This window comes from Elephantulus edwardii, unplaced genomic scaffold, assembly GCF_000299155.1.
Source record: "Elephantulus edwardii isolate Elephantulus edwardi_28Jun2011 unplaced genomic scaffold, EleEdw1.0 scaffold00083, whole genome shotgun sequence".
Classification (NCBI taxonomy): Eukaryota; Metazoa; Chordata; class Mammalia; order Macroscelidea; family Macroscelididae; genus Elephantulus; species Elephantulus edwardii.
In genome coordinates this window covers 5,851,233-5,865,858 of record NW_006399833.1, presented here as the reverse complement: position 1 = coordinate 5,865,858, position 14,626 = coordinate 5,851,233, and the positions used below count along the sequence as shown (strand labels likewise).

The 14,626-nt window shown below is 36.4% G+C and overlaps 1 protein-coding gene across 2 annotated transcripts in view; it reads right to left on the bottom strand.

Annotated features, from left to right (window-relative positions):
• COL4A5 (collagen, type IV, alpha 5) overlaps positions 1-14,626 on the bottom strand; it is a 397,088-nt gene that overhangs the window by 113,737 nt on the left and 268,725 nt on the right. For both annotated transcript variants that reach the window (XM_006889910.1, XM_006889909.1), the window contains exons 29-30: positions 9,611-9,761; positions 2,259-2,372 (exon numbers count right to left, since the gene is read on the bottom strand). In XM_006889910.1, the coding sequence (XP_006889972.1) occupies positions 2,259-2,372; positions 9,611-9,761 (265 nt within the window). The remainder of the gene's footprint in view (positions 1-2,258; positions 2,373-9,610; positions 9,762-14,626) is intronic.

Here is a 14,626-nt window from a genome sequence, read left to right as displayed (position 1 = left end):
ATCAGCAGAGAACTACCAGAAGTGCAGGCTGGGTTTAGAAGGGGTCACTAGGTATATATGGTACTAGGGATAATGTAGCTCATGTTAGATGGATCTTAGCTGAAAGCAGGGAATACCAGAGGAATGTCTATCTGTGTTTCATTGACTATGCAAAGGCATTTGACGGTGTGTGTTCAAACCAATAGTTTTGTTTTCTTAATTTTATCAGTAGTGACCTGTCAGAAGCTTAAAAAAGAAAAAAATGTATACTACTGTCATGCACTCATTTAAAAAACAAAACAAACAAACAAAAAACCCCAAAGTGACATAACTAATTGTCATGGCCAAAATGACAGAAAATATATGCTCCTTTTTTAAAATTTCAGTATATGCACATTAGAACTTGTGTTCAATATATTTGATGTATTTATATGGCTTACAGAATGACTGAAAGTTTAATATTTGTTTTAAATTTAGAACTATTATAGTGTTCATAGTAACATATTATCACCCCTGGATACCCTTCAGTGTGCCTACCCAGATTACCTATGAAGAGTAATTCTAACTCTTAATTACCCTCCAATTTGTTTTTAAATATTATGGGAGGAAATTGCTCATTTTTCTCTGGTGGAGCACCTGGTATATTTAAATCTCTGAGCCTTAGGCACTGTGCCACCAGGGCTCCTTCTGCCTAGACTATTGTTGTTGAGTGCTCTTGAGATGGAACTGACTCATAGCTGACACTCCAGTGGGTTTTCAAAGACAGTAATTCGCATGGGAGGAGACTGCCTATTCTACAATTGAGCAACTGATGGATTAAAGCCATGAGCCTTTGGGATTTCAGCACAAATTCTTACCATGATAGTAAACAAAAAATCACATTGCCAGAAATCGACAAATTCAACTAATCTCCCATATAGACAGTGACAAAAGGTGAACCACATGATTATCTATGGAGGCACTACATACCCATTAAGGTCACATGTTAAGGAAAACATTTTTTTTAGTAATCATTGAAAAATATGAAATAAAATTTAGAATGCCAGTGAGTCATAGGGATTGATTATTGAGAGAGCAAAGAGGAAAAAAGTCAACTCACTGATTTTTTTGTTTGTTTGCTTTTACTGAAAAGAAATGAGAATGTGTAGAATATATATGTAAGACACTTTCTTGAAACTTCCCTCTATTTCCTATATGCTAAGAAATGTTAGCACTTAGAACATTGTTCCAAGTGGTACAGCACTTGTGTGTCAGTTTGCTGTACTAAGATAATTGGGGTTTGCTGGGATGCTGAAAGCTGTGCCACTGGTGTATCAAATGGTATAAAGTTACCTATCGGGGACAGTGTTTGGTAGAATTCCACAAGTAAGACAGACTAGGGAACAGGATTGGCATCCACTTCTTAAAGAACAGGCCTTTGAAAACCCTAGAACACTAGAAGAGTGAGAATAGTTACAGTAGGGTAGTAGTAGAGGCAAGATTGGAAGTCTGTTGAAATGAGGAAAAACAATAAGGGTGGAGGGTCACAAAGGAGAAGAAGACCCTCAACCAGGTTGATTGACACAGTGACTGCTGCATTAGGTTTATGTGTGTCAGGAACTGTTAGGATGGTACGGGATAGGACAGGGTTCTGAACTTTTGTTCATAGAGTTGCTATGAGTTGCACTCTACTCAATGACTCCTAACAACAGCAAGAAATGTTAAGAGGCTTATTTTTTTAGCAATTTATTATTATTCTGAAATTGTGACTGCTAGAAATCTTTGTTGTTGTTATATACTGTAAAGCCGAAACTGACTCCCTTAGAAGTTCTTCTTCTTGTTGATTGCCTTCAAGTTGAGAAGACTCATAGCGACCCTATGAACAAAAGGCCTGAAGGCCCTCTACAACTATTGACATTTATGAAAGTTCATAGAGTTTCTGCAGGCATGTTATTTAGGAAGTGGATCTTCTAATTCCAAAGTTATCTCTAACTCAATGATTATACGTTGACTTGTAAATCAATTATATGTTGACTTGTATTATTGGCAATAAATCAATTTTAGATTATCTGAATAGGGAAATACCAGGGATTAAAATAACTTTTAGGCTGTGACCTATATGTTTTCATCTTTTCAAAAGTATACAAATAGACATGTTACCTCTCTCGGAACTGTTTTATTAAATACTATTAAGTACATTACTCCTCATTGATGACTTAACCAATCTGTATATATTATGAGTACTACAAAGACTTGATGGCACCTAACAACTACAAAATGCATCTTTATTTCAATCTTACCTGGTTGGCCTATTGGTCCAGGAATTCCTGGTGGTCCTGGTGGCCCCTGACCACCTATACCCGGCAGCCCAGGAGGTCCCATTGGTCCAGGCTGCCCACTTGGACCATGATCACCTTTAAGAAACAAATTTGATTTTGATATTAGAAATACAACAAATTTGTCATTCAACTAAACTCATTTGCTATTGATTTGGAACTGACTCTTAGCTAACCCTATAGCAGGTTTTCAAGGCTCCCCTCATGTGTGTGAAACACATGAACGGAGACTGTTCATCTTTCTCCTGAAGAGAGCTGGTAGGTTCAAATGGCTAGAGAGGGCCACCTTTGGGTTAGCAGAGCAACTCTATACGGACAAAGTCATCAGAGCTCCCTATGGTGTCACTAGTTCCTAAGAGAATACACTACTCCCTTAAAATGGCACATGATAAAGACTTTAGAATTTTAGAAAGCAGGCTAATTATGTGGCAACAAAAGTAGAGACAATCACCCAATTTCTTTAAAAATACAGGACCAATCTATTTTTTTTTTTCTCTCTCTCAATGAGCTTCAGTACATTGTGATTTTTAAGAGCCTGGTCTGTTTCTTTTTTTTTTTTTCAGAAGTCTAATTTATGAGCAAAGGATATAGTTATTTTTGTCATGTTTGATCATGATGTTGTTGTATGTTATTGATGTTGTGTGCCTTTGAGTTGAAATCAATTCATAGTTGACACTCTAGTAGGTTATCAGAGAATGTAAACTGCATGGAAGGAGACTGACCATCTTTCTCCTACAGAGCAGCTGGTGGATTTGAACGTGATGCCTTTGTGTTAGCAGCTTAACTCCTTACCAGTAGGCTGCCAGAGCTTCTTTTCTAATGCCTACAAGGACTAGAATGATTATCTTCTCTTTAATTCTTAGTATATAATCTTTTTACCTTGATCAATTTTCCCTACTTCTTTCACGTTTATTTTTAAATTTTCTTTAGAACCTCATTTTATTTCAGAGTACTTTTGTACTACTTTTCAATTTTCATGACATTAATATTTATTCTGATATTTAATCAATTATATATAATGACATGGGTATTTATTGCTAATGATATTTATTCTTATTGTTATTATGACTTACCTAATGTTTATTTTGGACACATTCATGACCTGGCTCAAATCTTGGGGCTTTGGGCACCACTCAGATGAGCAGAAACTCTAAATTGACTGGGCACTCCAACTCCAATCCTATCTTAGGTTGGCAGATATATTATCCCAGGTTAAATTGTTTGTTTTCTGTTTCCCATAGCATGCATGCTTGTCTTATTATATTGGTATGCTTGTTTATTTTATAGTTTGCCTTTATGTTGTACTGTGGTAACTTATGTGTTGTTGTGATGCTGGAAGCTATGTCACAAGAATTTAAAATAACTGGTCATCCATGCTAGATAAGTTTCAATGGATCTTCCAAACGGAAACAAAAAAGCAGGAGTGGCCATCCAACTCTAAACTAATAAGACTTTCAAAACTCAATGAATAACAGAAGAACATTGTTGAACATAGTGCCAGAAGATGAGCCAATCATATTGGAATACACTAAAAAAATGAGGAGAAACAGCTCTAAACAGCCAATAATAATTGTAACATGCTATTAAGATTGTTAACAATTTCAGCTTGGTTGGTTACACATTCAACACTCTACACTCATAGTCAGGAAATAAAAAAAACCAACAAATTGCATTAGGAAAATTTGCTGTCAGGAACCTTTCCAGAGTGCTGAAGAGCAATGATGTCAGTCTAGAGACTAAGGTGCACCTTCTCCAAGCCTTGGTCTTCGCAATTACTTGTTATGCATTAGAAAGCTGGACAACAACTACAAATGAAAGAAGGAAAACCAATGCCCTTGTGTTTTGGTGCTGGAGAAGAGTACTGAAAATACCAGGGACTTCCAAGAGAACAAATAGGTCTGTCCTGGAAGAGAGTTAAACCAGGATGCTACATGGAGGCAAGAATTTTGATGTTCTGTCTCACATTCTGTGGACAGATGGCTAGGAAGGGCCAGTCCTTGGAGAAGGATATTACATTTAGAAGGGTAGAGGGTGAGTGCAGGCGAGGAAGACCCTGAATGAGTTACACAGTACCTGGTATAATGTAGGTAGGTGTGTCAGAAATAATGAGATTGGCTCAAGATAGAGCAGGGTACAGAGCTATTGTACATAGGGTCTGTAAGAGTTGCAAGTGATTCAATGGCACATAACAACAAAAACAACATGTACAAAGTATAAATTTAGGATAACTCATGTATGAGTCATAGCAACTCTATGAACAATAGATCTGAGCCTTATCCTATCCTGTGTCATCCTCAAAATCCGACACACTGAAGTCCAATGTGGCAGTCATTGTGTTAATCCACCTGGTTGAGGGTCTCCCTCTTCTTTGTCCTTCCTCCACCAGTACTAGTGTTTGAGCATTTGAGAATGATGTCTATTATGTTGTTGCTGTAATGTCATAGTGTTTAGCTTTTGAAAAACAGATTTGAACCTTGCCCTATCCTGGACCATCCTCATGATCTCTGATATGCTTGAGCCCACTGTTACATTTGTTGTGTAATATGTTCTCATATTTCAAAGATTAGGCAAATCCTGTTAAGAAGCTCAGATTTAAAACAGGCTTCAATATATGTCTTTCTATCCCCATCTCAAGAATATGTATAAGCAAGATATAGCAAGTGAGTAATTTACACTCTGAGAAAATATGCCTTATTACTTATCATTTGGAATGCTTCTGTCTGCAATTTTTGGGGTCACACATCTAAATCAAGGGTTGTTAATTGCTTAACAAGTGTAATTATTAATTTGAACATTACATTTTATAGCCAATCAAAATTGTTTACTCAAATGTAGACTTTTTCTACAGCAAGCATTTATCTAGGTAGAGTTTACATTGTGTTAGTTTGGGATTTTTTCCTCACAAAATTTGAGTAAGGTTATCTTGCTCTTTTAAAGGGAATTAGGAGGCAATTCAACAACTTTCATGAGCATGGACCTGTTTAGATTATATTCTGAGTTACCCAATCACTGAACAAGATAGTCTGGTTACTTGCAAACCAAAATGAAAAAGTAAATTGTCAAAAAAGCTCTGATAACTTTATTTTTAATGTTATTAGAATATTCAATAATATGTGATTTGAAGAAACTAATTGACAAATGAACAAAGAACATAAAGATTTCACAGAACAAAAATATATGATCTTTAAACATAAGATGAGATAGTCAACATCAGTTATAATAAGGGAAATAACATTTAAACCATCAGAGAGGAAAAGAAAAAGCCCTAGATAGATTTTTAAAAATTAACAATGTTGGAGAAATTATGTTAATTTTTTTTTTACTTTAAGCATTACTTTAGAACTAATAGAATTTAAGTACTGTGGTACTTGGTTAAAGAAAGGAAATGAAAATCATTAAACAACAAATGCTGGCGAGGTTGTGGAGAAACTGGAACCCTTATTTACTGTTGGTGGAAGTGTAAAATGGTGCAACCACTGTAGAAGGTGGTGTGACACTTTCTCAAAAAGTTGCAAATAGAGATATCATTTGACCCAGCAATTCCACTACTGGGAATATACCCCAAAGAGACCATAACAAATACTGTATAGTGAAAAGAAGACTGACATCAGGGTTAGGATGAGACTGAAAAGGATGGGATAAATGTTTACTGCATTGAAACAGATGAGGGAGAGAAGTGTTTAAAAGGGATATGTGATTAAGTATTATTTTAATGACAGGAGTCCAGAACGAAAGCTGCATAGTAGGGTGGATGGGGGGGAGGGACTGTAAAACAATGAAAGAATTTTACTTTTCAAAGAGAAGAGTGCACTGGGGGAGGAGGGGTTGACAGGGAGAAAAGTGTAACAACAAATGAATGGAAATCCAAAATCTCTGTAAATTTTCATTAAAATTAGTAATAATTAAAAAATAAAGTTAAAAAAAAGAAAAATGCAAACTTTAGGGGAGGGAACAGGGAGGAAAATGTGCAACAATGAATGAATGGAAATCCAAGTTCTTTATAAACGTTCATTAATATATCAATTTAAAAAATTATAAAATTAAAAAGAAAATGAAAATCAGTACTACTGAATTGATATCACATAGGTGTACACAAGTGTGTGCATATGCATGTTTCTACATGTGTTGGTGTGTATGTATTTGCTTTTTGAAACATGGAAGAAAACTAATCCAATGGAAAGAGGTATTTTAAGCAAATGATTCTGAATAATAATTATTTTAGACAATAAAATATTTAAATCTATCATGCACTTTCCACCCTCATTTCTATTATCAAGACCATTATTTTTCAAAGACCAATCCTTATTTGTTTACACATTTTTTGCAGTCTAATGACCTTTTTAAAGTACTCAAGAGCAACGGTGTCTCTCTGGAGACTAAGGTGTGCCTGATACAGGCCATGGTCTTTGCAATCACTTGTTACGCATCAGAGAGTTGGACAATGACTAGGGAGGACAGAAGGAGAATTGATGCCTTTGAGCTGTGGTGCTGGAGAAGAGTATTGAATGTACCATGGACTGCTAAGAAAACAAACAGATTCAGCCTAGAGAGGGTTAAACCAAGCTACTCCTTGGAGGCAAGGATTCTGGGGCTTCGTCTGACATACTTTGGGCATGTTGCAAGGAGGGACAGGTCCTTGGAGTGGGACATCATGCTTGGGAGGGTGGAAGGACAGCGCAAGAGGGGAAGACCCTCTATGAGGTGGATTGATTCAGTGACTGGGGTAATCGGGATGGGTGTGTCAGAGGCAGTGCGACTGGCACAGGATAGAGCAGGGTTTAGGGCTGTTGTACATAGGGTCGCTATGAGTCGCAAACAACTCGATGGCACATAACAACAACAATCACCAGTTAATATGAATGTATATTTATTGCATGTTTAGACTATAGACATTATTGGAAATCTTCAATTTCTTAATTTTTTTTACTTTGGTGTTTGGTGTATGAATTTGAATAATAGTCATATTAACAGGTCTGCCTTGTATAAATATGTATAGATATTATGCTATCACTGACAGCATTACACTTCAGGACAGATCTGGAAATATTCTTGTTGATGAATAATACAGCTGAAGTACTCTTCGATTTGCCATTCTGAGTAGCATATGTGATTGTCTGATTCAAAATGGCATCTATCAGTCCAGTTCAGCTAAAAAATGCCTATATCAGTCTTTGTTTTTCATTTCATTTTTGACAACTTCCAACTTTCCTAGATTTATACTGTGTGCATTATACATTCTCATTATTAGCAGATTCTTGCAGCTATTTCTCCTTATTTTGAGTCATGCTACATTAGCAAATGAAAGTCTTTCATTAGCAAAATTAATTTTTGAGGGAAAATTTAAGTTACAGATTACAGTTTCCATTGTAGATATTTCCATTGTAGTAGTTGGTACTGAATGAAAAGGGGATAAAGAAAATTTCTGGGATGATATCTTGATAGGGGTTTGGGGGTATGTATATATATATTTTTTCTATAAAAAATTAACTATGAAGTAAAAGTTTTAAAGTTAATGCATATAGGTGTGTATGCCGAAATATTTAGAAAAGTACACTGCTCTTACAATTTATTAGGAAATTCATATAAAATTAATTCAATGCATAAAGAGAGGCATGAATACACAGCAACAAAGTAGCCAAAGTAAAATGTTTATATTAGAATATAGGTGATTAGGTACAGCCATCATCATAAATTTCTATTCTGTGGTATATTTGAAAATATTTTTAAATAAATATTGGTAGAGAGATAATAATGATAGCACCCAGATAGTATGACTCCACTGTAAAATTATTCCATTTATAGATGTTTTAGTATTTTTCATACTAAAATGTTATGAAACTAAATTGAAACACCCACCTTCCCCTTAGACTGGCAAATATCTAAGAGTTTGTCAGTGTACTAACTTAAGAACGCTGTGAGGAAAACAGTACATTTCTATTTTGCTGGTGAGACTGAAATATGGTACAGACAGATAAGAATATGACAATATTTACTATTTTAAAAAATTCCTCTGTGTGTGTGTGTGTGTACTGTCAAATCGGATCTGACTGGTACAGGAGGAGATTGCTCTTCCTTCTCCAGCAGAGCATCTGGTGGATTCAAACTGCATACCTCTGGGATTGCAGTGCAGCTTCTTCCCACTAGGCCACCAGAGCTCTCTAAAAACTGCACTGAAACAGATGAGGGACTGAATAATTTAAAAGTGATGTATGATTGATTGGGTATTATAGTTATCACAAGAGTCCACAATTAAGGTTACACAGTGGAATGTACTTGGGGCGGTGGGAGGGGTGTGGGGGGATTGTGTACCAGGGAAGGAGTCTTTCTTTTACTTTTGAAAGAGAGGAGCGAAATGGGGGGCAGGGGGAGAGGGCTGGGTGGGTAGAGAAGTGCAGCAATGAATGAATGGAAATTCAAATTCTCTGTTAAAAAAAAATCCATTTTTTTTAACAACACATATATGGAGGCAAGGATTCTGAGGCTTCGTCTAACAAAATTTGGGAATGTTGCAACTGGTTGTTGGAGAGGGACACTATGCATGGGAGGGTGGAGGAACAGTGCAAGAGAGGAAGACCCTTAATGAGATGGATTGATTCAGTGACTGGGCTAATGGGGATAGGTGTGTTGGAGACAATAAGTCTGGCACAGGATAGAAAAGGTTTCAGGGCTATTGTACATAGCATAATAATAAGACTTATATGAAGTATATACACAAAATTGTTCATTGTATTTGTAATAAGAAAAAAATTGGTAAACATTAAATCTAGCAGAAAGAAATTGAAGGGATAAACTAAGGTTTATCAATTTGAATACAATTATACAACTGAATACCAGGCCGTTATTTTCATTTCATTATAGACAGTTATGAAGAAGCTTTCTACTTACTGATATGGCGTGATCTCCAGGATATACTATTAAGTGATATATGTTCATTGCAAAAAGCCTAAAGTTATTATACTATCTTTTGAGAAAAGAAGAAACAAAGGTAACATTTTTTTGGGGGGTGGTTTGTTCTTGTACAAAGAAAAATCGAAGAATAATTTAGAAACTAAAAATGATTATATATAAGGTTTAGGGGAAATATACTGGATAGAAGGAAGATGGAGGAAGGCTTTAAGTGACAGTATTATATAATTAAATGATATACTCAGTGGAATAAGAAAAAGACGAATGAAACGTGAAAAATAATTAAAGCAATTACAGAGTGATGACATGAGTTTTCCAATTCACTTTATTTATAATCTATAAACATGATAAACAGCTTCATTTTCTATAAAAGTTAAAAGCAAATGAAAAGGTAGCAATAGAGTCCATACCTTTTGGTCCTGGTATCCCATCAAAGCCAGTGCGTCCTGGGGGACCCGGAGGCCCTGGGAAACCACGTTCACCTTTTGGACCAAGTATTCCTTTCAAACCTGGGAGTCCTGGAGGCCCAGGTGGTCCAGGTAGTCCAAATCCTGGTTCTCCCTTAAGCAATCATATGACAAAAGTACAATGAAAATTCTCTATGACTTTAATTGGTTATGATGGAAAAATTAAAACAGAAAATACAAGGTAACATTTTTCTTATTTTCATGTGAGAGGGTAGGATAAAATAACGAAAAGTAATAGATATGCTGCAAATAATATTTTGGAAAGATGGGAAACGTGGATTAGTAAAACAAATTTTAAATGTTGTGGGCTACTTTCAAGACAAGAAACTGAAAGAACATGGTATTATTGAACAGTTAAACCAAGTGAAGAAATGAGATCAAAGACTGAATATAAGATGAGATCAATTACTTGTAATTTGACTGAATATGATAGTGGCATTGCCATTTTTTGTAAAATTATACAATTTTGTGAATTTTTTTAAAGCACTCAGTCTAGAAACTAAGGTGCATCTGATCAAGGCCATGGTCTTCGCAAATACTTGGTATGCATCAGAGAGCTGGACAATGACTAAGGATGACAGAAGAATTGATGCCTTTGAACTGTGGTGCTGGAGAAGAGTCTTGAATATACCATGGACCACCAAGAAAACAAATAGGTCTGTCTTGGAGAGAGCGAAACCGAGTTCTTCCTTGGAGGCTAGGATTTTGAAGCTCTGTCTTACAAACTTTGGGCACATGGCCAGGAGAGACAGGTACTTGGAGAAGGACATCATGGTTGGAAGGGTGGAGTGACAGCACTGAATAGGAAGACTCCAGATAAGAAGGGGTGATATAGTAACTGGGGTAAGGGGCGTAGGCGTGTCAGTCAGTGAGACTGGCTCAGAATAGGGAAGACTTCAGAGTTGTTGTATATAGGGTCACTATGAGTCACAGGTGACTTGATGGCATATAACAACAACAAGGAACAAAAGGAATAGATGGAAATACAGGGGCAGTTGGTGATTGCCTTTTCTCATCCTATGAGATAACCAGGTTCTCTAAAAGAGAGTAAGAAACGGTTTTTGTTCCCATTATGACCTCTTGATTATAATTGTATTTAATATACCGTGTTTAAAATATTTAACACTTTTGTTCCCCAAACTTGCTGCCACACCATATCCAGAACCCTGCCGGGCTGAGGAGGGGCCATGCAATCATGAGCTCCTCCCAGACTCTGCAAAAGTTTGTGACAAATCTGGAAAAAGGAAGAAAACTACTGCAACCACATCACCTTGGACTGATTGTTTGAATAACTGCAGTCCCCAAATTCTGCCAACCCAATGGGGGAAGAAGAGATGGGAAAAGATCAATAGTTGTGTCTTCAGTGGCCACTCAAAAGCTTTTCAGTAGAAACAAGATGGCAGCAGCAGAGGAAACAGCTTGAGGAGATGGAGGAGCAGCAAGCTACATAGAAACAGGCCACTAGAGAGACCTATGTGGTGTACAAAGACCAAATCAGTGCGAAGATAACAGTAGGGATTTGAGTCAGAACTTTGATTAAAATAATAAGTTTGGGAACCACAGGAGTAGTGAGCTGCAGGACCCTGGCAGAAGCCACCAGCTGAGTCCTGGCCAGAAGCTATCAGCCGAGCTGCTGTGTGACCCACCTGCCAGGGGCAAGCAGGTACTTTGGGGGAACAAACTGCTGTCTGCCTTGACCACGCGCAACCCCCTTAACTCAGGCAACAGGGAGTCCCTGAGCCCCTCAATGGAGTTGAGAAGTCACTTCCAGAATTGAACAGGCTTCCTCCTTGGTCACTCAGTTGCTTTGGGGAACAAACTCTTGTCAGGCCCAAGGCCTGAAGGAAGCATAAATATATAGGTGCTTCTCAAAACATTGTTGTGGACCAATGTGGACATCTGAGAGCCACAGGAGCTGCAAGCATCTGTGGGCTGTAGTGAGTGTTGGTGGGTAAAACGAGCCTCAGTGGGAAGCAGCGAGCCACAGCAGGGAGCCTCAGCGGGACCCACCCACCAGGAGCAAGCAGGACAATGCAAAAATCTTCACTAAAGACAAGAAAGGTCAATACATAATGCTTAAAGTGTCAATAGAGCCAGATGACATAACAATAATAAATATATGCACCAAATGAAAGACTTGCAAAATATATAAAACAAACATTAACAAAACTGAAAAAGGAAAACAGATAACACTACTAGAGTACTTGGAGACTTCAATATAGCACTCTCAAGAAAAGACAGAACTACCAGAAAGAAACTCAACAAAGATACTGAAGAATTAAACCACACAATAAACCTACTCAATCTCATAGAAATTTATAGGCTAATATACCCCCCAGAAGCACAGTATACCCTCTTTTCCAATGTGTATGGAATGTTCCCCAGAATAGATTACATTTTATGTCACAAGGCAAGCATCAATAAAGGGAAAAAAACCCCACAGAAATAATACAAAACATCTTCTCAGACTACAATGCTCCAAAATTAGAAATTAATGATATAACAAGAGGATAAATGAGAAAAAAAAACAACTCATACATTTTGAAGTTGAACAATACCTTGCTTGAACATGAGTGGGTAGTAGAAGAAACAGAAAATGAAATTCAAAAGTTTCTTGAAACAAATGACAATGAAAACACCACTTACCAAAACCTCTGGGAAACAGCCAAAGCAGTAATCAGGGGTCAATGTATAAAAATAAGCAAACACATGAAAAGGCAGGGGAAAATGACCATTGACTCTCTAACCCAATAAATTGAAAAAGAAAAGCAAGAAAACCAACACCCTCTAAAAAAACCCTGAAATTATAAAAATTAGAGCAGAAATAAATTAAATACAAAACAGAAAAACAAGTGAAACCATAAACAAACCTAGGAGTTGGTTCTTCGAGAATGTGAATAAAATCATCAAATCATTAGCAAAACTAACAAAAGAAAAGAAAGACACAAATAATCTGAATAAGAGATGAATCAGACAACATCACAATGGAAACAATTAAAATAAAAAGGCTAACATTGGAATATTATGAGAAACTATACTCAAACAGAAATGCACAACCTACTTAAACTGAAGTTGAACACGAGAACAAACCCATCACAAAAGAAGAAATTTAAAAGGCAATAAAACAACTTCCGGGCATAAAAAGCCCTAGACCAGATGGTTTTACAAGTGAACTTTATCAAATATTCAGAAAAGATCTCTCACCAATTCTACATAAATTATTTCAGAAAATAGAAAAAATGGAATTCTCCCAGACTCACTCTATGAAGCAAACATATCCTTGATACTAAAGCCAGGAAAGGATACCACCAAAATAGAAAACTATAGTCCAATATCTATTATGAACATAGATGCAAAAATCCTGAATAAATCCCGTCCAATAAAATCCAAAATACATTAAAAATGTAATTCACCATAACCAAGTAGGATTCATAACAGGTATGCATGGATGGTTCAACATAAGAAAAACAATTAATGTAATTCATCATATAAACAAAGAAAAGAACAAGAACCACTTGACTTTATCAATTGATGCAGAAAAGGCCTTTGAAGAAATCGAACACCATTTCCTGATAGTTAAAAGTATATACACAAACCTGAGAGCCAACATTGTTCTCAATGGAGAGAGATTAAAGCCATTCCCTTTAAAAACAGGAACTAGGCAAGGATGCCCACTATCACTTCTCTTATTCAATATTGTACTGGAAGTCTTAGTGATAACAATAACAAAAGAGAAGGAAATGAGGTATCAAAATTGGCAAAGAGTAGTAAAATTATCTCTATATGCAGATGATATGATAGTATACTTAGAAAACCCCAATGGCTCAGAAAGAAAACTACTGAACATAGTTGAACAATTCAACAAATGACAGGATACAAGATCAACATACAAAAATCAGTTGGATTTCTCTACAGTGATAAAGAGAAAACAGAGCTGGAGCTAAGAAAAACAATACCCTTCACAATAGCTAACCACAAGATTAAATACTTGGGAGTAAATCTAACCAGAAGCACAAAGGATCTATACAAAGAAAATTACAAAACACTACTACAAGTAACAAAAGAGACGTCAAGAAATGTAAGAATATTCATGGATAGGAAGACTCACTATTATGAAAAAGACAATACTACCAAAGGCAATTTACACATTCAGTGCAATTCCAATACAAATACTAATTCCATTCTTCAACAAGATGGAAAAGGCAATCTCTAAGTTCATTTGGGATGGAAAGAGGCCCCCAAATAAGCAAAGAACTTCTTAAAAAGAGAAACAAGGTAGGAAGCATCTCACTCTAATTTCAAATCCTACTACATTGCCGTGGCGGTGAAGACAGTGTGATATTGGTACAATGACAGACATATAGATCAATGGAATAGAAGTGAGAATCCAAAAATCAGCCCATCTCCCTATAGTCAATTGATTTTTGACAAGGAGATGAAATCACTTAAGTGGGGAAATGATAGCCTTTTTAACAAATTGTGTTGGCAAAATTGGAGAATATGTGCAGAAAACTCAAGCAAGATCCATACCTCACTCCATACACAAAAACCAACTCAAAGTGGATCGTAGACCTGGGAGTAAAACCAAGGTCTATAAACTCCATTAGAGAAAAGCTTGGAAGAACTCTAGAAGTCCTAACCTACAACATAAATAGTCTTCCTAGTATACTGAAAAACCTACAGCCATGAAAGAATAAAATAGATGAATGGGACCTTCTAAGAATCAAATTCCTTCATGTGTCTATTTGCCATTTGACTATAATTCTCTGGGAAAATGCTTTCCATGTCTTTTGCCCATTTTGTAACTGGGTTATCAGTCTTTTTCTTGTGGAGGCCTAGGTGTATTCTGTAAACTTTTGTTATAAGACACTTGTCTGAGAGGGTATTACCAAATGTTTGTTCCCAGTCTGTAGGTTTTCTTTTCACCCTGTTGGAAAAAGGTTTGTGTGGTTTTTTTTT